The 23,415-nt window shown below is 43.2% G+C and overlaps 1 protein-coding gene and 1 long non-coding RNA gene across 4 annotated transcripts in view; one reads left to right on the forward strand and one right to left on the reverse strand.

Annotated features, from left to right (window-relative positions):
- The window catches only part of cpped1 (calcineurin-like phosphoesterase domain containing 1), a 190,622-nt gene extending 176,935 nt beyond the window's left edge, over positions 1 to 13,687 (reverse strand). The window contains exon 1 of one of the 3 annotated variants that reach the window (XM_043712111.2): positions 13,188 to 13,687. In XM_043712111.2, coding sequence (XP_043568046.1) covers positions 13,188 to 13,257 — 70 coding nt within the window. In that variant the 5' untranslated portion in view covers positions 13,258 to 13,687. Of the gene's footprint in view, positions 1 to 11,849; positions 12,030 to 12,530; positions 12,705 to 13,187 lie in introns of those variants that run through there. The other 2 variants (XM_043712112.2, XM_087997619.1) reach the window with 2 other exon arrangements.
- A 40-nt stretch (positions 13,688 to 13,727) lies between these two features.
- On the forward strand, positions 13,728 to 20,655 carry LOC122560890 (uncharacterized). Its single transcript, XR_006314839.2, has 3 exons — positions 13,728 to 14,539; positions 19,257 to 19,367; positions 19,765 to 20,655. It is a non-coding gene; the product is annotated as an uncharacterized LOC122560890 (long non-coding RNA).
- The last annotated feature ends 2,760 nt before the right edge of the window (positions 20,656 to 23,415 follow it).

Here is a 23,415-nt window from a genome sequence, read left to right on the forward strand (position 1 = left end):
CGGAGTAGGGTGGAGGCGGAGAGGTCAAGAAGAAGACTGCAGGTCAGGAAGGCGGTGCCGGGCTGGAAGGATCCGGCTGAGACAAGGTGGGGGGAGGGGGGATGAAGAAACTGGTGAAGTCCAAGTTCATCCCCTGCGGTTGGAGGGTTCCCAGTCGGAAGATAAGACGCTCCTCCTCCGACCGTCGGGTTGTTGTGGTTTGGCGGTGGATGAGTCCAATGACCTGCATATCCTCGGTGGAGTGGGAGGGGGAGTTGAAATGCTGTGCCACAGGTTGGTTGGGTTGGTTCGTCCGGGTGGCCCAGAGGTGCTCCCTGAATCGCTCCGCAAGTAGGCGGCCTGTCTCCCCAATATAGAGGAGGCCACACCGGCTGCAGCGGATGCAGTAGATGATGTGGGTGGAGGTGCAGGTGAATCTGTGGCGGATATGGAAGTTTCCCCTGGGGCCTTGGAGAGAAGTGAGGGGGGAGGTGTGGGCGCAAGTGTTGCACCTCCTGCGGTTGCAAGGGAAGGTGCCGGGAGTGGTGGTTGGGTCGGTGGGGGGTGTGGATCTGACAAGGGAGTCGCGGAGGGAGTGGTCTCTACGGAAAGCTGATAGGGGAGGGGAGGGAAATATATCCTTGGTGCTGGGGTCTGTTTGGAGGTGGCGGAAGTGACGGCGGATGATGCGCTGTACATGGAGATTGGTGGGGTGGTAGGTGAGGACCAGTGGGGTTCTGTCCTGGTGACTGGAAATACTACAGTTCAAGTAGTTTAGATGGGTCAGTTTTTGTTCAATGTATGTAGGAGAGTTTTCTGACACAAAATGTAGGAGAAAGTGAGGACTGCAGATGCTGGAGTACCAGAGTTGAAAAATGTGGTGCTGGAAAAACACAGCAGGCCAGGCAGCATCCGAGGAGCAGGAGGATCGACGTTTCGGGCACAAGCCCTTCTTCATGAATGAGGCTGGTGTGCCAAGCGGGCTGTGGGAGTCGGTCGGTTTGTAGTAAATGTCTGTGTTGCCCGTCACCCGAGATAGAAATGGAGAGGTTTAGGAAGGGGAGGGAGGAGTCCGAGACGGTCCAGGTAAATTTGAGGTCGGGGTGGAAGGTGTTAGTAAAGTGGATGAACTGTTCAACCTCCTCGTGGGAGCACGAGGTAGCCAATATAATCATCGATGTAGCAGAGGAAAAGGTGGGGGCTGGTGCCAGTGTAGCTGTGGAAGATGGACTGTTCCACATATCCGACCAAGAGGCAGGCATAGCTGGAGCCCATGCGGGTGCCAATGGCTGCTCCTTTGGTTTGGAGAAAGTGGGAGGATTGGAAAGAGAAGTTGTTAAGAGTGAGGACCAGTTCAGTCAGTCAGAGGAGGGTGTCAGTGGAAGGGTACTGATTGGGTCGGCGGGAGAGGAAGAAGCGGAGGGCTTGGAGGCCACACGGGATGAATGTAGATTTCTCCAGCTTCCTCATTTCCTCTCCCCCCCCACCTTATCTCAGTCCCAACTCCCGGATTCAGCACCGCCCTCTTGACCTGCAATCTTCTTCCTGACCTCGCCTCCCCACCCCCACCCCCTCTCCGGTCTATCATCCTCACCTCCTTCCACCTATCGTATTCCCAGCGCCCCTCCCCCAAATTCCCTCCCCCTACCCTTTATCTCAGCCCACTTGGCACACCAGCCTCATTCCTGAAGAAGGGCTTGTGCCCGAAATATCGATTCTCCTGCTCCTCGGATGCTGCCTGGTTTGCTGTGTTTTTCCAGCACCACATTTTTCAACTCTGACACAAAATGTAGACAGGCCAACAAGGAGCAATGCCATGTTGGATTTGGAACTGGGGAATGAACTCGGCCAGGTGTTAGATTTGGAGGTAGGTGAGCACTTTGGCGATAGTGACCATAATTTCATTATGTTTACAATAGCATTGAGCAAGGATAGGTATATACCGCAGGGAAAGAGGTATAACTGGGGGAAAGGCAATTATGATGTGTTTAGGCAAGATTTAGGATGCATAGGATGGGGAAGAAAACTGCAGGGAAAGGACAGGGGATTGCAATATGGAGCTTATTCAAGGAACAGCTACTGCAGATCTTTGATAAGTATATAGCTATCAGGCAGAGAGGTAGTTGTCACGAGAGGATGTCATGATTTACTGAAGAAGTTGAAGCTCTTGTCAAGAGGAAGAGGAAGGCTTGTGTCAGGGTGAGGCGTGAAGGCTCAGTTAGGGGGCTTGAGAGTTATAAGTTAGCTAGAAAAGATCTAAAGAGAGCTAATAAGAGCCAGGAGGGGACACAAGAAGTTGTTGGCGGTTAGGATAAAGGAAACCCCCAAGGCTTTCTATCGGTAAATCAGAAATAAAAGAATGACTAAGATTAAGGCCAATCAAAGATAGTAGTGGAAAGTTGTGTGTGGAATCTGAGGAGATAGGAGAAGCACTTAATGAATACCTTTCATCAGAATTCACATTGGAAAAGGGCAATGTTAGTGACAATACAAAGATACAGGCTACAAGATTAGATGGGTTTGAGGTTGACAAAGAGGTATTAACAATTTTGGAAGATCTGAAAATAGATAAGATCCCTGGGTCAGATGGGATTTATCCTCTTGATTCTCTGGGAAGCCAGGGAGGAGTCATAGAGTCATAGAGGTTGTAGAGCATTTGGCTTTGATCTTTATGACATCATTGTCGACAGAAGTAGTGCCAGAAGACTGGAGAACAGCAAATGTTGTTCCCTTATTTAAGGAGGGGAGTTGGGATAACCCTGATAATTATAGGCCAGTGAGCATTACTTCGGTTGTAGGTAAGGTGTTGGAAAAGGTTATAAGAGATAGGATTTATAATCATCTGGAAAGGAATAGTTTGATTTGAGATAGTCAACACAGTTTTGTGAAGGTTAGGTCGTGCCTCCCTAACCTTAGTGTGCTTTTTGAGAAGGTGACAAAACAGTTGGATGAAGGAAAGGTGGTTGATGTGGTGTATATGGACTTCAGTAAAGCGTTTCATAAAAAAGACATAAGGTGGTGGTTGATGGGAAATGTTCATACTGGAGCTCAGTTACCAGTGGTGTGCCACAAAGATCAGTTTTGGGGCCACCGCTGTTTGTAAGTTTTATAAATGATCTGGAGGTGGGTGTAGAAGGATGGGTTAGTAAATTTGCAGATGACACTAAGATAGGCAGAGTTGTGAATAGTGCTGAAGGATGTTGTGGGTTACAGAGGGATATAGATAAGATGCAGAGCTGGGCTGAGAAGTGGCAAATGCAGTTTAATGTAGAAAAGTGAGGTAATTCACTTTGGAAGGAGTTACAGGAATGCAGAGTACTGGGCTAATGGTAAAATTCCTGGCAGTGTAGATGAACAGAGATTGGTGTCCAGGTCCATAACTCCCTGAAAGTTGCCAACCAGTTGATAGGGTTGTTAAGAAGGCATATTGGTAGGGGCATTGAGTTTTGGAGCCACGAGGTCATGCTTCAGCTGTACAAGACACTGGTAAGGCCGCTGGAGTATTGCATACAGTTCTGGTCAGCATTTACAGGAAGGATGTGGAAGCTTTGGAAAGGGTCCAGAGGAGATTTACTAGGTATGGTATGGAAGGAAGGTCTTACGAGAAAAGGCTGAGGGAACGGAGGCTGTTTTCATTGGAGAGAAGAAGGTTGAGAAGTGACTTAAACAAGATGTATAAGATAATCGGAGGGTGAGATAGGGTGGACAACGAGAGCCTTTTTCCTTGAAAAGTGAAGGCTAACATGAGGGGACATAGCTTTAAATTGAGGGGTGATAGATTTCGGACAGATTTCGGGAGTACTTTCTTTAATTAGAGAGTAGTAGGGGCATGGAACAGCCTGCCTGCAATAGTACTAGACTCACCAACATTAAGGGCACTTAAATGGGCATTGGACATACATATGGATAATAATGGAACAGTGTAGTTTAGAAGGGCATCAGATTAATTTCACAGTTCGGCGCAACATCGATGGCCAAAGGGCCTGTACTGCACTGTAACATTCTATGTTCTATTCTTGTAAACCTGACTCTCCCAAATTCGAGTTCACTTACAGTCACAGAGTCATAGAAATGTAGAGCATGGAAACAGACCCTTCAGTCCAACTCGACCAGATATTCCAATCTAATCTAGTCCCATTTGCCAGGATTTGGCCCATATTCCTCTAAACCCTTCCTATTCATATACCCATCCAGATGCTTTTTAAATGCTAATTGTACCAGCCTCCACCATTTCCTCTCGCAGCTCATTCCATACATGTACCACCCTCTGTGTGAAAAAGTTGCCCCTTAGATCCCTTTAAAATTTTTCCCTCTAACCCTAAACCTAGGCTCTCCAATTCTGGACTCCCCCACCCTGGGGAAAAGACCTTGTGAATTTGCCCTGTCCATGCCCCTCATGATTTTATAAACCTCAGCCTCCAATGGTCCACAGAAAACAGATCCAGCCTGGTCAGCCTCCCCGTATAGCTCAAATCCTCCAACCCTGGCAACATCCATGAAAGTCTTTTCTGAAGCCTTGCCAACCGACGAGCACTCGCCACTCAGGCACAAGGTATAAAAGTTAGCTTTCCCTTTCATTGAGTCATACAGCATGGAAACAGACCAATCTGTCCAACCAGTCAATGCCGAACATAATCCCAAACTAAACTAGTCCCACCTGCTGCTCCTGGCCCATACCCCTCCAAACCTTCCTATTCATGTAATTATCCAAATGTTTTTTTAAATGTTGTAATTGTACCCACATCTACCACTTCCTCAGAAACTTCATTTCTTCATGCAAACCATCCTCTGTGCAAAAAATGTGCCTCCATATAATTTTTAAATCTCTCTCCTCTCGTCTTAAAATTGTATCCCCAGTCTTGAAATCCCCTATCCCAGAGAAAAGATAACTACCATTAAATCTCTGCACCTCTCATTACTTTATAAACTTCCATAAAGTCAGCTCTCAACCTCCTATACTCTAGTGAAAGAAGTCCCAGCTTATCCAGCCTTTCTTTATAACTCAAACTTTCTATACCCAGCAACTTCCTGGTAAATCTCTCCTGAACCCTCTCCAGCTTAATAATATCCTTCCTGCAACAGGACGAACAGAACTGAACACAGTATTCCAGAAAAAGCCTCACCTATGTCCAGTACAACCTATACTCAAAAGGTCTGAGCAATGAATGCAAGCTTGCTAAAAGCTTTTTTAACCACCTTGTCTCTCCTTGAAGCAAACTTCAAAAAATATGTACCTGCACTCCTAGGTCCCTCTATTCTACAACACTACCCAAGGCCCTACATTAATTGTATAAGCCCTCCCTTTGTTTGTTATACCAAAATGCAATACCTCGCATTTATCCAAATTGAACTCCATCTGCCATCTTTCAGCCTATTGACACTTTGATTACGATCCCTTTGTAATCTTAGGAAACCATCTTCACTGCCTACTCTGCCACCAATTCTGGTTTTGTCCACACTTATTAACCATGCCTTCTATGTTCTCCTCCAAATCTTTCATACAAATTGCAAACAAAAGAGGACCCAGAACTGATCCCTATGGAACAACACTGGTGACAGGCCTCGAGTCTGAAAAGCACCGCTCCACCATCACACTGTCTCTTGCTGTTTCCGATTGGAAAGTTCAGTTTTGAATCCCATGTGACCTAACTTTACTAATTAGTCTACCATGCGGAACCTTGTCAAAGGCTTTAATAAAGTCCAAGTAAACAATGTATACTGCTCGCCCCTCATCAATTCTTTTGGTAACTTCCTCAAAAAACAGTATCAAGTTTGTGAGACATGATTTTCCTCACACAAAACTATGCTGACTATCTCTGATCAATTTCTACCTCTCTCAATATCCATAAATGCTATCTTTTAAAATCACCTCCAACAATGTATCCACAATCAAAATCAAACTCACAGGTCTATAGTTAGCTAGTTTCTCCTTACCATTTTTCTTAAAGATACAACATCAGCCACCTCCAGTCATCAGGAACGTCACCTATAGATAGATAGGCAAATATTTCTGCAAGGGTCGTATCAACTACCTCCCTTAATTCCCACAACATTCCAGGATACATTAGATCAGCTCCTGGAGATTTATCCACCTTTATATTCTCTCAGAGAGCAAGAGCGAGAGTGATTCCATTAGTTTCTCCCCATCTCTTTCACACACATCTGCAAATTTTGTTTCAGAACATATATCTTCCTTCTTCTTTGGCAGTCCCTCGGAGTTCAGAGTTACTTGTTGCACTCCAGGGTGGTGGGATTCAGAGAAGGCTGAATAGTCCAGTCCTGAAACTGCAGACCTGCCACAGATGGGGCAGGCAGTGTTTCAGGAACCAGATTGATGGGATGCTCTGGATTCTGTACGCTCTTTCTATTGCTCACACTCGGCTTCCACTTCAGGTTGTGGAGATGAAGAGAATTTTTCTCAAGAAGACTTATTTTCTGGAACTGTCTTCGCTGACACCTCTTCTCCCTTCTCACTATCCAAGACTCTGGACACACCTTCCAGGTGAAGTAATGATTTACCTACAGTTCACTTAATGTAACCTACTGTATTCACTCCTCACAATGCTTTCTCCACTACACTGGGGAGACAAATTGCAGGTGACTATTTCACAGAACATCTGCGTTCTGTCATTAAGAATAGCCTGAGTGTCCGGTTGCCTTCCACTTCAATAGAACATTGTTCCCATGCCAATATTTCTGTCTCAGGCCTGCTTCAGAGCTCCAGCGAGGTTCAATGCAAGATGGAGGAACAGCACCTCATCTTCCACTTCAGCATCTTAGTCTTCAGGACTCAAAATCAAGTTTAACAATTTTAGAGCATGACCACTTCCTTCTCCACAGATACTGCCAGACCTTCTGAGCTTCTCCAGCAATTTCCCTTGTTTGTTTCAGATCTCCAGTATCTTAGTTTTATATTAGTGTTTCTTCTTAGCTTGTGCGTTCTAAAGCAAGCAATTCCCATGTGTTGGTGGGGATGTTGTATTTGTTTGGGGAACCTTTCAGGGTATCCTTACATTTTTATTTGATTTATTGTAGTCACGTACTTAAGTACAGTGAGAAGTTTTGTTTTGCGAGCAATACAGGCAGATCATAGCAAACAAAGACATACAGATCATAGGTTATAGTCCAATAGGATTTATTTGCAAATACAAGCTTTCGGAATGCTGCTCCTTCGTTAGGTTGCAGTGCTCTGAAAGCTTGTACTTTCAAATAAGCCTTGTTGGATTAGAACCTGGTATCATGTGATTTTTAACTTTGTCCACACCAGTCCGGTCCAGTCCAACACCAGTACCTCCACATCATAGACAGAGCAAGGCATACACGGTTACACCCAACAGGAGGCGCATAAAATAAAATCAATACTAGCAAGATCAACATCATTTGAAGTTAGAGTGGTCCATTCAGCAGTTACTAACAGCAGGGAAGAAGCTGACCTTGAACCTATACACATAAGTATACATTCAATGCCCTTTTTAAAATGACAACTATATCTGTTCTCTTAGTCTTTTCAGGTAGTGAAAATGCAACATTCTTGGAGATGATCAGAATTTTTCTCAAGAGAGAGTTGTTATTCTGTGCAATTGTCATTTCTGGTAAAGTGGAAGCTGGGCCACAGAAGGTACTCAAGGCTGAGTTACATAGATCCTTGATCAACAACGGAGTCAAGGATTATAGGGAGCACAGGAAAGTGGAGCAGAGACCACAACCAAATCAGCCATGATCTTACTGAGATGTGGAGCAGGTTCAAAGGGTCAAATAGTCTACTACTGCTCGGAATCGAAAAATGTGGTGCTGGAAAAGCACAGCAGGTCAGGCAGCATTCGCGGAGTGGGAGGATCGACATTTCGGGCATAAGCCCTTCATCAGGAATGTCTCTTCTCTTGCTCCAAAGTTCTATGATAACGCACAAGGAATTTAAAGTCCTATAGAAAGGATGTTGTGAAACATGAAAGGATTCAGAAAAGATTTACAAGGATGTTGCCAGGGTTGGAGGGTTTGAGTTGTAGGGAGTGGCTGAATAGGCTGGGCTGTTTTCCCTGGAGGGTCAGTGGCTGAGGGGTGACCTTACGGAGGTTTATAAAATCATGAGGGGCATGGATAGGGTAATTGACAAGGTCTTTTCCCCAGGGTTGGGGGGAGTCCAAAACTAGAGGGCATAGGTTTAAGGTGAGAGGGGAAAGATTTAAAAGGGACCTTAAGGGGCAACCTTTTCAAGCAGAGGGTGGAGCGGGTATGGAATGAGCTGTCAGAGGAAGTTGTGGAGGCTGGTACAATTACTAGACATCTGGATGGGGATATAAATAGGAAAGGTTTAGAGGGATATGAGCCAAATGCTGGTAAATGGGACTAGATTTATATGGGATATCTGGTCGGTATGAATGAGTTGGACCGAAGGGTCTGTTTCTGTGCTGTATATCTCTATGATTGTGTCTGGCTTTTTTGGCTGTGGCTATTAGTCATAGGTGCAACCTCGGTGAATTTACTGCTGGAATCTAAATTCCTCCCTCCTTCAGTTTTGAACTCTTGATTCTAACTTACGACACAATCGCAGGGAGACCACCAGCCAAGTCAGACCATGGGCTGTCCTCTCCTGAGGGGAAGAGAAAAGAGGGAGAGTGGGGGTGAGAGAGAGAAAAGAGAGAGAGTAGGGGGTGGGAAGGGGAAGAGAAAAGAGAGAGAGGAGAGAAAGAGAGAGAGTTGGAGGGGGGGGAGAGGAAAGAGAGCGAGTTGGGGGGTGGAAGAGGAAAGAGAGAGTGTGGTGCTGGGGTAGGGTGGGGGAGAGAAAAGAGAGGGAGAGGGGAAAGAAAAGAGAGTGGGCTGGTTTGACCTGAGGATCACTACACTTCAAAGGGGTGGGGTGAACAGAAATCTCAGCCAATGCCGGAATTGAACCCACACAATTGGTGTTAGTTCTGCAGTGTAAACCAGTCGTCTGGCTAACTGAGTTAACAGACCCCATCTTAGATAAGCATGCCAGAATCCTACCAGACCATAAGGCTGTTCTCTCATTAGAAAAGGACGGCCGTAGGTGGTTTAACTCAAGGATCACCACAGGGGAGGGGAGAGGCTCAGAAGGAAGGGAAACCACCAGCAAAGAAAATGTTGAACCAAAGGTGTACCAACCTTTAATAATAGAGGGGAGGAAAAGCTGAAGGTATCAGGTGATCAGAAATCATGATCAATCCTCTGATTAAAAACCTGCACAACGTGCTATTAAGAGCAGGAATATGAAAATAGGGCTGATAAATCAAAGGCTGAAGAGCTGTTGTAGGGAGCAGGGATTCAGATTTTTCAATCATTGGAATCTCATCTGGGGAAGAAGAGACTTTTTCAAAGGGATGGGTTTCACTGGAGGATGCTGATATCCTGGCAGGGAGATTTTCTAGTTCTATTCTGGCACCTTTTAAACTAGTCGGGAATGGGATGGGGGTAATCCTTAGCAGTAGTGAGAATAAAGAGACAGATACTCATAGTTGTACAGATTTTGAGGCTCTGGTCAAAAATAAAAAAAAGCATATGTTAGACATAGACCACCGAGATCATGTGAATCTCTTGAAGAGTATAAAGGATGTACAGGTATTTTTAAAAGGGTGAAAAGGGGACATGAAATAGCCTAGCAGATAAGGTGAAGGATAGTCCAAACAGATTCTATATGTACATTAAGAGCAAAAGAGCAACTAGGAAGAGAATAGGGCCCCTTAAAGATCAACAAGATCATCAATGTGTGGAACCAAAAGAGATGGGAGATAATAAATAAATACCTTGTGTCAGTTTTAACTGTGGAGAAAGACATGAAGATTAGGAAACTTCAGTTCATAAATATTGATGTTTTTGAAAACAATCCACATTACGGAAGATGAAGGATATCTTAAAAAAAACATAAAAGTGGATAAATCTCTGGGACCTGATCTTGTGTATCTCAGAAATTTGTGGGAAATTAGGAAAGAAACTGCAGGGTCCCTAGCAGAGATATTGCCTGGATGAGGTGCTGAAGAACTGGAGGGCGGCAAATGTTGTGCCATTACTTCTGAAAGGGTGTAAAGAGAAGCCTGGGACTACAGACCGCGTGCCTGACACCAGTGGTGGGTACGTTTTTGGAGGGGATTCTGAGAGATTGGATTTACTTGCGTTTGGAGAGGCAAGGACCAGTTATGGATAGTCAGCATGGCTTTGTACATGGGAAATTATGTGTTACAACCTTGATTGTTTTGAGGATGTAACCAAACAGATTGAGGGCAGAGCAGTAGATGTTGTCCACATGGATTTTAGTAAAGCCTTTGCAAGGTTCTGCATGGTAAACTGATGAGTAAAGTTAGATCACATGAGATTCAGGAAGAGCTTGACAAGTGGTCACAAAATTTGTTTGACGGTAGGAGACAGAGGATAGTGGTGGAGGGTTTTTTTTTGGCCTGGAGGCCTGACCAATGGCTTTCCACATTTTTATAAATAATTTGAATGAGATTTTAAGAGGAACGGTTACTAAGTTTGCAGATGACACCAAATTTGGAGATATAGTCAACAGTGAGGAAGGTTATCTAAGATTACAAAAGATCTTGATAACTGGGCCAATGGGCTGAGGAGTGACAATGGAGTTTAACTTGGATAAATGTGAGGTATTACATTTTGGTAAAACAAACAAGGGCAGAACTTGTATAGTTAATGGTAGAGCCCTGGATAGTGTTGTCAAACTGAGATGTAGGGGTTGATGTTCACAGTTGATTGAAAGCTGTGTCACAGGTAGACAGGGTGATTAAGAAGGCATTTAGCACACTTGCCTTCATTGCTCAGAACATTGAGCACCAGAGTTGGGGTATCATATTGAGGTTGTACAAAACATTGGTGAGGTCACTTTTGGAATACTGTGTACAGTTCTGGTCACCCTACTTTAGGTAAGATATTATTAAACCGGAGAGGGTTCAGACAAGATTTATCAGGATATTGCCAAGACTCAAGGGTTTGAATGATAAGGCAAGGCTGGATAGGATGGGATGTTTTTCATCAGAGTGTAGAAGGTTGAGGTTTGTAAAATCATGAGGGGCATCAATAAGGTGAATAGCCAAGGTCTTTTCCCTCCCGTGGGGAGGTCCAAAACTAGGGGGCAAACATTTAAGGTGAGTGTGTGAGAGGTAATTTCGGTTTAAACTTTAAGATGTGCCTGGACCACAGACTGATCTATAATAAAAGACAAAACCTTTGTTTCTTTTCTAACAACCATTTTATATACTCAAAAGTAGAGTAGTTTAAATTGTGCAGAATGCTGACAATTTGTGAGCGATAGTAAAAGCAAGCAGGCTCTTGATTAATGAAGCCATTCACACAGCAGAGAAGGATGAGTCCTTGGCTGATAAGACTCCAGGATGGGAGTACGACTTGAGACATCTGTTTCAGATTAAAGCTTTTGACTGATAAGACTACAGGGTGAGAAAAACAACAAACTTTGGAGACTCTGGAGCCTTTTGTTGCAGACTTTGTGATAAAAATAATGATGTTTTTAAGAATGTGAACCTCATGGCTTGTTGGAGCCAAGGAGAGGAGGGACTTGTCCTATAAATAATGGAGACTTTGTAAGCCTCAGCGCGCCTTTTCTTTAAGGGTGCCCGACTCTGCAGACTTGACTTGTTAATAAAACTTTGTTTTCCTGAATTTGTCTAGAGCGATTATTGAGAAGCGATTTTCGTTTCTAACAAGTGGGAAAAAAATTAAAAGGGGCAACATTATCATGCAGAGGGCAGTGTGGAATGAACTGCCAGAGAAAGTGGCAGACACAGTTAGAACACTGAAATGCACTTGAACATGTACATGAGTAGGAAAGGTTTAGAGGAATAATGGGCCAAGTTCATGCAAGTGGAACTAGTTTAATTTGGGATTACATTTGTTCGGGACCAAAGGGTCTGTTTCTGTGCTGTACGACTCTACCGAAACAAATAGATGAGGATTCTGGTAATCCAAGATGGAAGACGGGAAAAATTTCTGGCTGTAACAGCTCCTCCTTTGAGATTTTTTTAGGTGTTGGAGATAATTTCCTCGAAATCCAGGCGCCAGCGATTACTGTTTCATTTGCTGTTGCACTGTTTTGGGAAAAAAAAAGTCAAAAAGCAGCAGTTTTTAAAAGGGAGAGCTACAGACAAAAGGAAGCACATGGTGAGGTCAGTGTAGGAGACAGAGAGACTGACACCACAGTGAACCTGCACAATTACTGCCTTTGCTGTTTGAATTCGTGTATCGCTGGTCTTCGGAGTGTGTCTGGGAAAATTAACAAACAGTAAAAAGGTATAAAAGAGACCTAAGGGGCAACTTTTCACACAGAGGGTGGTACGTGTATGGAATGAGCTGCCAGAGGATGTGGTGGAGGCTGGTACAATTGCAACATTTAAGAGGCATTTGGATGGGTATATGAATAGGAAGGGTTTGGAGGGGTATGGGCCGGGTGCTGGCAGGTGGGACTAGATTGGGTTGGCATATCTGGACGGGTTGGACCGAAGGGCCTGTTTCCGTGCTGTACATCTCTATGACTCTATAGTTTGTGGTGAACCCTAATCCATGAGTCCTACCATATTAATCCTGCTGCACGGAGAAGTACCAATTTGATGGACGCTGACAGCCGTCTCCCGGCCCTCACTCCGGGAAAAGTTTCTGGTCGGCGACAACTTGCCGACATTTTAGTGCGGCTAGCTCCCTCACATCTAAATAAATATTTATTTCCCTATGTGTCTGTGAGGGGTGCAAGCCAGCAGAAACCCTACACCGATCGATAGAGAGAGAGAGACACCACCGGCGGGAACGCGCCTCCGCGCGCGGCGTACCCCTGGGGCACGCTCTCGCCCACAACGGAACAACGCCGAGAGGGCGGGAAAACACACCGGCGGGAACGCGCCCCCACACCTTCCGCCCGACCGCGACACTCCCGCTCAGGCGCGCACTTGCGAGAAGCGACCGGGTCTCCCGAGGCGCGCACCCGCAAGAAGCGCCCCTTTCCCACTCCGAGGCGCGCACCCGCAAGAGGCGCCCATGTCCCACTCCGAGGCGCGCACCCGCAAGAGGCGCCCATGTCCCACCCCGAGGCGCGCACCCGCAAGAGGCGCCCATGTCCCACCCCGAGGCGCGCACCCGCAAGAGGCGCCCATGTCCCACCCCGAGGCGCGTGCCCGGGAGAATAGCCCCCGTCTCCCCTGGGGGTGGGGCGCGCGCTCGCTCTCCCTCCCCCTCACCTTTGGTCAGGCCCTTGAAGCGCCTGCACTGGGCTCTGTGGAAAATGGCCTCCTCCGGTCGCGCCGCCATCGCTCGCTTTATCTGAACCGGAGCGACACCGGCTCGACTCGGCTCAGCTCGGAGTTGATGGACTGTGCTCCCGAACCCGGTCCGACTGAGGGGTGGGGAGAGGGTACCGCCCGGCCGCTTCCTCCTTCCCTGGGTCAATGTCCGCGGGCACTGCTCTCCTTCCCCCCTTCACTAACTTAGGGCGGCCCAGCAGGCAGCCTCTCCTGTTTTAGTGGGTGCGATTGGCCTTTTGGTTTTGATTGCCTGTAGATTTATGATGGTTTGACGGATTGCTTTGACTAGTTGTTCCTGGTTCCAATATCATCCTTGACGTTTCCGTGATTCCTCCCCAGTGACAATGTTTTGTACGTTTGGGAAAGTACCTTCATTTGAACTTCATGAAGCAGATCGGATGCCCCACTTTTTCTATTAATATGCGTTGATCCACAGAGCGAAGCTGGAGACAGTCCCAGACCTATTTATCGTCTAGTCTTTATATATTTTTTAAAAATCTAGTTAGATACAGGAAACAACCGGTTGTTGTGAGTGAATTACGTCAGAATGAGTGGGTTATCTCAGGCATTATTGTTACTGATACTCATGACCTTCATTCAAAAACTTACTGCATTTAAGAGCAGTTGGCTAAGTACTTCAGAGAGGAATATAAATATTATGCTGTTGGGGATTTTATAAAGAACATGTCATTTCATGGGATGAAGGCACCACTGGAAAATTTGCCACCCAGCCATCATCACCCTGAACTGCAGGCTTGCTAGGTCATTTCAGAGGGATGGTTGAATAGACTTGAAGGGCTGAATGGCCTTTCTCCTGTTTCCACCTTCCTATAAATAGACGGGACAATGGAATTGAAGGAGGCAGTTCAGAAATCATGGAATGAGTAATGCAAAATGCAGAAGGGCTGTGCTATAGCAAATTAATGGAAAAGGTTGTGAAGTGCCGCACTTGGGATGGAAATATAATTGATATTTGCACTTGGTGAATGCAGTTGGAATAGTCAACCATGAAGCTGAATGAAAGGTTTGAAATGTTAGTAGATTTGATACTAAAAATTCCTGAAGAAGGGCTTATGCCCGAAACGTCGATTCTCCTGTTCCTTGGATGCTGACTGACCTGCCGTGCTTTTCCAGCAACACATTTTCAGCTCTGATCTCCAGCATCTGCAGCCCTCACTTTCTCCTTGATACTAAGTATAGCCAACCAATGCATTGCAGGAAAGCAACAAAGCCAAATGAATGTGCAATGATATAACGATATAACCAAACATTGGAACATGTCAGAGAAGGTAATGATGAAATGTTACAGTGCTCTAGTTGGCATTTGTTGAATAATTTATGCAGTTCTAGTCACTGTGAAATATAAGAAAGAACAGTTGGAGGCCATGTGGTAAAGAAATAACAGGCTGCTTCCCAGTATGGGAGTTTGCATTTTGTGAAAAGCATGGAGAATTAGGGTTTTTCAGCCGAAAACAGCAGTGTCTGGAAGTTGACCTATCTCTGTCTCCTTTAGACTAGTATTTCAATATTTCTCTGAACAGGTACCTCCCATCTCCATTACAGCAAACTTGAGCCTGTTGTCCAAATCTGTCCAGCTTGAAGTCTCACTTACCTATCCGTGCTGTACTCACTGAAGTACATTGACTCTGCTGCTGACGAACCCCAATGCACACACATTTTAAATGATTCTACATGTCAAAAAAAATTGCATGGCCTTGGCCATCCCCATTTCAAGAATCTTCTTCCATCCTGTTGAACTCCCCAATTCTTCGACTTCAGCCTTTTCTCCTATCTATTGTTGTCTCTAGTCACCTGGTTCTAGATTCTGGAAGTCCCTCCCAAAATCTTTCATAATCTATAATATATCCTTTCTGATTCTCCTTAAGACCAAAGTTTTTGCTAAACTTACATAAGGTATTCAAACATTTTTTTTTACTGGTTATAACTCTAAAGCACTTTGAGAATTAAGCATAGTATTGGTTATTGGTTTATTTACCACAATGCAATTTTGTTTAAAATGTAGACAAATCTAACTTACATTGTTACTTTAATATAAAATGTGGAGATTGGAGTGATTGAATATATGTTCAAACTAGCAAAATCTAACTTTTGTGCTGGCATCAGGAATTTATTTTTTGCTCAAAATCAATGTGTGGAGTTAATCTGATAAAATAGTGAGGACAAGATCTTAGAAATGATATCGGAAGGAGTTGGCAAGACAATAGATGGGCTGAATGGCTTTCCTTATCTTTAGCAGTTCTTCTATTCAGACAAGAAATGCAGTTATGATGTCTACCATTGCAACTTAAGTTAGGGTCATAGTCTCCTTCAATCACCTTTACTTTTTTCCTGTTCAGGATGTTGTTATACACCTCTGGAGCACGTGGGGCCAGACATTACCACTGCACCACAAGATGCTATTCAACCATTATTTCACATTTTAGATTAAACAGAAATCATCTAGTATCCATGGGGTTCAGATGCTATTCTACCATTATTTCACATTTTAGATTAAACAGAAATCATCTAGTATCCATGCGGTTCAGCAATCTTCTAATCATAGTCCGCTACTTTGGGTGAGAAAGTACCTGAAACGTTGACGTCACCATCTTCTGATGCTGCCTGGCTTGCTGTGTTATTCCGCCTGTCAACTTTGGATTCCAACATCTGCAGTTTTTTTTTGTCTCTAATTTTGGGTGAGAAGGGCAAGAACTAGGAAATGTATTAGAAATAGCCAGCAGTTGTGCCATTACTGATAAAGAGCAAAGTCAGGTTGTGACTTTTTGGATGTGTGTATATACTCTTTGACCAGTATAAAGGTTAAGAGAAACTGGACCTTGGCGTGATAGCAGATTGAAGATGTTTTAACTTAATTCACAGAACTGTGTCAATTATTCCACTGCCATCTATGGCTAGAGAGGAAAATTGCTGCTTTTTGTTAATTCAAAATTTTTCTTTACATAGCACTGTAGCTTTCAAAATCTCTCTTTTTTGAAACACAAGAATTATTGTAAGTTAAAGTGAAAGGAGGGATATGGGTTCTGTTTTGTGATGACAAAGTTGTCATCCACGTAGCAGACCCAAAGTTTGGGTTGGATCGTGGGGAGGGCTAGGAGAAAGTGAGGAATGCACATGCTGGAGATCATAGAGATGCACAGCACGGAAAGATACGTTTCGGTCCAACTTGTCCATGCTGACCAGATATCCCAACCCCTAGTCCCACCTGCCAGCACCTGGCCCATATCCCTCCAAACCCTTTCTATTCATGTACCCAACCAGATGCCTTTTAAATGTTGCAATTGTAGTAGCCTCCACCACTTCCTCTGGCAGCTCATTCCATACACGTAACACCTTCTGCATGAAAAAGTTGCCCCTTAGGTCTCTTTTATATCTTTCCCCTCTCACTGTTGATTAGTTTGTAGGTCTTGTCATTGAAGGTGCAGTGGGTAGTGAGGCACAGGTCCACTAGCTTGAGGATGTTGTTCTTCCTGATGAAGTTGGCGCTGTCTGGTGTTTGTGTCCTTGGTTCGTCTAGTAGTGCAGTCAGTGTTTCTTTGGGCAGGCTGATGCTAATTGATGTGAATAGGGCTGCTATGTCACACCTTCTCAAAAAAAAGCTATTTTTCAAATTACGTTATATCCCTCAAAGAAGACTCCACAAATATTTTCAATGATCATTTTCTGTACATACCTATTTCAAAACAAGATTTCTGGAAATGGAAGTTTTATCTTTGGTTCAGGAGATCAGGATGTAGAATCAGTTTGGGTGAAGATGAGGAATAGTAGGGAAAAGAAATCGCTAGTAGGCGTAGTCAGCATGTCCCCCGATCAGTAACTACAATGTAGGATAAAGTATACAAGAAGAATATTTGGTGCATGGGATAAAGGGATCACAGTCGGGAGTGACTTTAATCTACATGGAAAAATCAACTGAGCAATGGTAGCCTGAGAAAGGAGTTTGTAGAACTCTTTCGAGGTAGTCCCTGAAAGTAGCACAATCTGGAATCAACCATAAAGCAGGTTATTATTAGACTTGGTAAAGTATAATGAAATAGGATTAATTAATGATGTCAGGGTAAAGGCACCTATGAGCAGCAGTGACCACAATATGATTGAGTTTTACATACAGTTTAAACAGAAGACAAATGGGTCTAACACCAGTAATTTTAAACTTAAATAAGGACAGCTAAGATGAGTTAGCTGAAATTAACTGGGATGCTAAGCAAGGGGTTAACTCAATAGAGAAGCAATGGTAGGTATTCAAGGAGATGTTTTGTAATATTCAGAATAAGTATATTCCTTCTATAAAGCAAAGTTATAATGGGAGAACACACCATCTATGGTTATCTAAAGAAATAAGGTCACAGGGTATATTTTGAAGGCTTTGTTATATGTGGAGTTCATGGAGATGCAGAACAGGAAGTCAATAAGAAGACATGCAGAGTATTCAAGTCTGACAGTGATGAGACACTGCACATAGCTTAAGTTGAAAGATTTTACATAGCAACCTTTCTTTATTGTGCTTCTTTAGCGGCTGCCTCAAACTTTAGCACAATGGTTAGCACCAAGTCCTGGACTTTTGTTTGTGTAAATCTACATACCCGGTCAAGGGCAATTCTCTGTACTGGAAGTCCACAAGCTTTGGGCAGACCAAAATGTGTCATTCACTGAGTTGATTGTCCTCAAGGTGCATCCATGGGTAAAGTTCGAAGAGCACGGAGTCCTGTGTAAGGGAGCCACTCGATGAACTTCAACGTGCAATCCTGGTCTCCTTCCTATCGGAAAGATGTTGTGAAACTTGAAAGGGTTCAGAAAAAATATAAAAGGATGTTGCCAGGGTTAGAGGATTTGAGTTACAGGGAGAGGCTGAACAAGCTGGGGTTGTTTTCCCTGGAGCGTCAGAGGATGAGGGGTGACCTTAGAGAGGTTTATAAAATTATGAGGGGCATGGATAGGGAAAATAGGCAAAGTCTTTTCCCTGGGGTTGGAGAGTTTAGGGTGAGAGGGGAAAGATATAAAAAAGACCTACGGGGCAACTTTTTCACACAGAGGGTGGTGGTGGTTGTGTATGGAATGCGCTGCCAGAGGAAGTGGTGGAGGCCGGTACAATTGCAGCATTTCAGAGGCATTTGGATGGGTGTATGAATAGGAAGGGTTTGGAGGGATAAGGGCCGGGTGCTGGCAGGTGGGACTGGATTGGGTTAGGATATCTGATTGGCATGGACAGGTTGGACTGAAGGGTCTGTTTCCATACAGTACATCTCTATGATTCTTAAAGCTACTGCATCTTTCCAGAACTTTCTAAAGGCACATTCCATGGGGAGGTAGGCAACACCTGTTGCACAACTACCTCAAGGGCATCATGCAGAGGGAGTGAGTCTCTGAACTTGTAAGAAGGATCTGATGCAAAGGGCCTTTCTCACCACCGTCAATCTATGTGTTGGTACTAGCTTGTATGTTCTGGCAAAAAGGCATTCTGCCAAATGGCTTAGGAAACCATCCGATAGGATCTGTCACCTTGTCCTGCAGGGTCCTGACGATGTTCTGTGCTGACCACATTCTGATGAATGTGTTCAAAGGTATTTTCTTCATGAGGGACAGGTAATATGACACAGTCCAACTACTTGGAATGCTGCGCAGCAATACTGCCAGACTCTCCTTTGTAACACCAGGGATAGGTAGAACCTCAGCACATAGTGCAACCTGGTATTTGTGTGCTGACGTAGCTGCACAAAAAAAGTGGCCATCAGGATGAGGGTAGTGTTGGATAAGCTTTTTCCCCCTTTATCTTGAGGTTTGTAAGTTGTATCACTGATCTGATTTCATAATTCTAACATTGTCTGTTTTGTCAGTTCTGTAAGACTTATTTTGATTGAGGAAACGCAAGGCATGATCTCTTGGATATACCTTTCTTGAACAGGCTGAAAGTTACAAGGAGATTGTTTTTCTGTGTATTTGGGGTTAAAGACTTGCACTTAAAAAATGAATGCTTTTATTTCATTGCAGCACACTGATTATGCCTTTTGTCCTAATTTTACTACCTCCTCTTCTGAAGACAATGACTCATGCTGGGATATGGTTACATAAGTGTCAGCAGCTATCCAGCACCTCGCTCAGGTAATTGTTTATATACAAGTTTAACAATGATGTTGAACTGTTAGTTGGCTGTGGTGATCACAACTGAACATTATTTTGTCCTGGTCGGATATACACATACTTCCAAATAGGGTTCACTAGATAATGATCAGGTAGACCTTCTCTTTCCCTAATAGTCAATGGCAGCACCTATAGGTATTGAACTTTTCACCTCATTGGTCAATGTAAAGGGTAGTAAATATTTGTAATTCTCCCTCAAAGGCAGTGCATATCAGGTCAGTTGGGGCTTTTGAAATTGATAGTGACAGATGTTTTGTATCACAGATCATAGGAAATTGAGCTAAGACTGGTAAATTGAGTTAAGGTACAAAATTTGCAAACAAAGACAAAATTAACAAAATAAGTTTCATTTACACAGAGCCTTTTTACTATCTCAGGAGAGCACAAAATTGCTTTAACAGCCAAGATGATTATACTCGCGATGTATAAAGTCAATGGTCCAGATCCTCCAGTCAGTAACAATGTCGCTTGTGATGATCTCTGCACCCGAACATTTTACGTTCTTTTAACTGGGACTTTCTGTCTGGATTGCAGTAATGCCTCAATGCATCAGCAAAGCAGAGCAGCACAGAGAAAACACCCTCTATTACAGCTTCAGCAGTATTTAAAGGTTTAGAGGAATAAACATGTTGGATTTTGACCTGGTGTTTTGTGATTTTTATCTTTGTCCACCCGAGTCCAACACCTGCACCTCCACATCAAAGAAGAATAATAGAATCCCTACAGAGTGAAAGCAAGCTATTCAGCACATCGAGTTCACAGTGACCCCCCAAACTGCATCCCATCCTATACCTGTAACCCTGCATTTCCCATGTCTTAACACCACCCCCACCCCCCACCCATCTTGCACATCCATGGACACTATGGGCAGTTTAGCATGGGCAATCCACCTAACCAACCCACCTTTGAACTGTGGGAAGAAGCAGAAACACCCTGATGAAACCCATGTAGAGACAGGGAGGATGTGCAATCCCCACAAAGACAGTCACCTGAGGGTGGAATCAAACCTTGTGCCCCTGGTGCTGTGAGTCAAGTGCTAACCATTGAACTACTGCACCGCCCAGTCTCTCAAGGTTTTTAACAGCTGAGAAAGTTGTGGGTGGGTGAGTGAGTAACTGGATGAATGAGTGGGTGAGAAAGGAAGTGGATAGATGGGTGAGTGATAATTTAAATGATAATTGCCAATTTTTTATTGACAACAACCAGATTTTCCTTCGGATATTTTATTTCTTTCTCTTTCTTCACTTGAGGGGATGTTCTATCTGATGCTATTGTGTTTCCAAGGATCTACCTTAATACAAAGGTTATAGAATAAATTGGTATGAGTGCTCTAACTAAAGTGTCTGGCGATATTAGAAGGTGCAAGTATTTTACTTGTTTTACAATGATCTCCAAATGCAAAGATTAACCATTTTTTAATTATGAACATTCCAGTAGGCATCTGGTCTCCGTGCCCATAGTTCTGAATTTTTGTCTGTTTTCATAGTTTTAATTCTGATAATATTGTAGAAGTGGCTGAGTAACATTCATTATTTCAGCTGTTTCCAAAGGTGATGTTTTAAATGCTTTTATTTTAAAAGCCCTGCATTGCATAGAAATCTGATACAAAAACAACAAATACTATAACCAGAGCTCAAATCAGTAGTCACCCAAAAGGTGGAACGTTTCAGTTGTGATATTTGCTGGAAAGTTATTGTCATTTCTATTTCTGGATGCAGATTGAACTTCTGTGTATTACTCAGGTTCACTCTTTGTATAAACAAAGAGTGTCAATCATGGCTGTTTGTAGTGTCCTTGCCTCCATGTTGGAGTGTTCTGGGTTCAAATCTCACCTGAGCACAAGGAGCCAAAAAAAAACAAATGAAGAAATGCTGCACTAACAGAGGTGCTATCTTTCAGGTGATATGCTAAACCAAAGTCGTCATCTGGAAAACACCATAGCACCGGTTCACAAAGCAGCAGAATAATCCCTGGTGTCTTGCTAACATTTATCTCTCAATGAAAATATCACAAAATATCTGGTCATTACCTCATTATTGCTTGTTGTTTGTGTGTTTATATTGGCTGGTGTGTTTCCTGCATTACAAGTTATATTGTGTACTTCATTGGAAAGTTTTTTTTTGTTTTCAATTCCCAACAATTTCATTTTATTTACTTAACATTATATTTTGTCTTCCGCTTTTCTATTGCTCCAGGTTGTTACATTTGTCTCAGGCCATTTGCACTCTCTAGGTCTTCAAAATGGTAGTGATGGAATTAAAAGTAGCCACACTGAAATCTATAAAATCCCAGAAAGTGGCCTTTGAAACATATTGTCCAGTTCACATGTGTCTTTTTATTAATATAGCAGTTGTATTTTCTAAGGGCCTGTGAGGGATTTGGAAACTAGGTAAGTGGTGTTTTTGTGGACCAGTCACATACCATAATAGTGATGTGCTTTTCTTTCTAAAACCTCTTAAATGCTCTGCAGTAAGAGAGCTCTTGATTATTTTGTGACTGTCACTTCAAAGTTATTTTGTGTTCAAAACCTATTAGCAGAGAGATGCTAAAAGCATCTTAACATGGCTTTTATCCCCAGACTCTAGAATGCTTTCTTGTATTGGCAATGAATCCATATCTGTGATTTTCTGGTCTTTATAGCAATTTTTGAACATTATCATTTTAATGCTTTTGTTCTTTGTGAAAATAGGAGTGGGGGAGAGGAGGAAATAATTTTGTTTGCATCAAAAATTGATGTAATAGATAATGTCTTCTTTGCAGAAAATTTTCTTTGGTAAATATTAAGTTCTCAGTGGATGAGTAGATTTGTTTGCAACAACCAGGAAGCCATCAGTTCAGAGCTAGCCTTCAGTTTAGCAGTGGCCACCCATATTTTTTTGTACCTTTACATTGTACATCACCATGGCCCATAACAACAAAATGGTAGGCTGAGGTGGGAGACGCTATATTTGGGCATACTTGTATTGTGTCACAGCAGGAAAGATTGCTATAAGGTGTATGTCATGTTATAATATGTACTTTGCCCAAATGTCAGTCTGCTGATGTTTCACCCTGAGCCAGCTCCATGGTAGTTTTTTAAAAATTATCATTGGTGGTTTCTAATTGTTCCCCACTTTCAGGGGCAGAGGAAAAGGCAAGTCCTAGGTCTACTGCACTCAGAACAAGAACCAGACCTGTTTTGTTGGTGTTCTGAGCGACAAGTCAGCCATCTAACCAACTGAGCTAACCAGCTCATAGATCTATGCAAACTTCAAATGCAGATAGGCCTCCTTCTGTGGTATGACCACACATTATACCCTGCATGAATTTACTTACATGTCTACCACTCAGATAAGCTTTGATTTTACCAGCTGGAGTTCCCTCCCATTGTTCAGGTAATAAACAAACAGCTTGCCCTTCCCAGATTTCCAAATCACATAATCCTCCAAATGTTCATTAAATTTTCAGATCATTTATGCAAATATTTCCTGAGCAAACCATTAATCCATTCCTGATAGCAAACATTTCTGTATATTAAGTAATCAGGTAGCTTTATCCCTTGACTTTTTTTTCATTTTAGGAATTGCTATTTTTACCAACTATGGCAATAGCACGAGGGGACTCTGAATTCTATTTGAATCATAAAACAGGTATCTGTTTTATGATTCAAATATGGCTTCATCCAGGGAATGAAGTGAGTGAAATATTTGTAGCAATATAACCTTTTTAGCAATATTATATGTAGCAGACCCAAAGACAATTAATTGTGAATTCAGAATTGCCTCCACCCAGATTGAAACAGCATGGTTTCTAAATGATGCTTTCCTCATTTATCTTAAACGAGAATTCTCAAACCTCCAGTTTTGATTGCTGCTTCTATGTCAGTTATTAGGATTACTAAGAGGTGCCAAACAGCCTACTTACTCATTGGCTATTTTTATGTTAGCAGGAGTGAAGAGAGGAATAATTTATGCAGCAATATTTATCGCAGTCACACTAACTCCCACTAATCTCTTCCAGTATTAATGGT

Source organism: Chiloscyllium plagiosum, unplaced genomic scaffold, assembly GCF_037043375.1.
Source record: "Chiloscyllium plagiosum isolate Xiang-an unplaced genomic scaffold, Cpla_swu_hap1 HiC_scaffold_20, whole genome shotgun sequence".
In the NCBI taxonomy this organism is placed as follows: Eukaryota; Metazoa; Chordata; class Chondrichthyes; order Orectolobiformes; family Hemiscylliidae; genus Chiloscyllium; species Chiloscyllium plagiosum.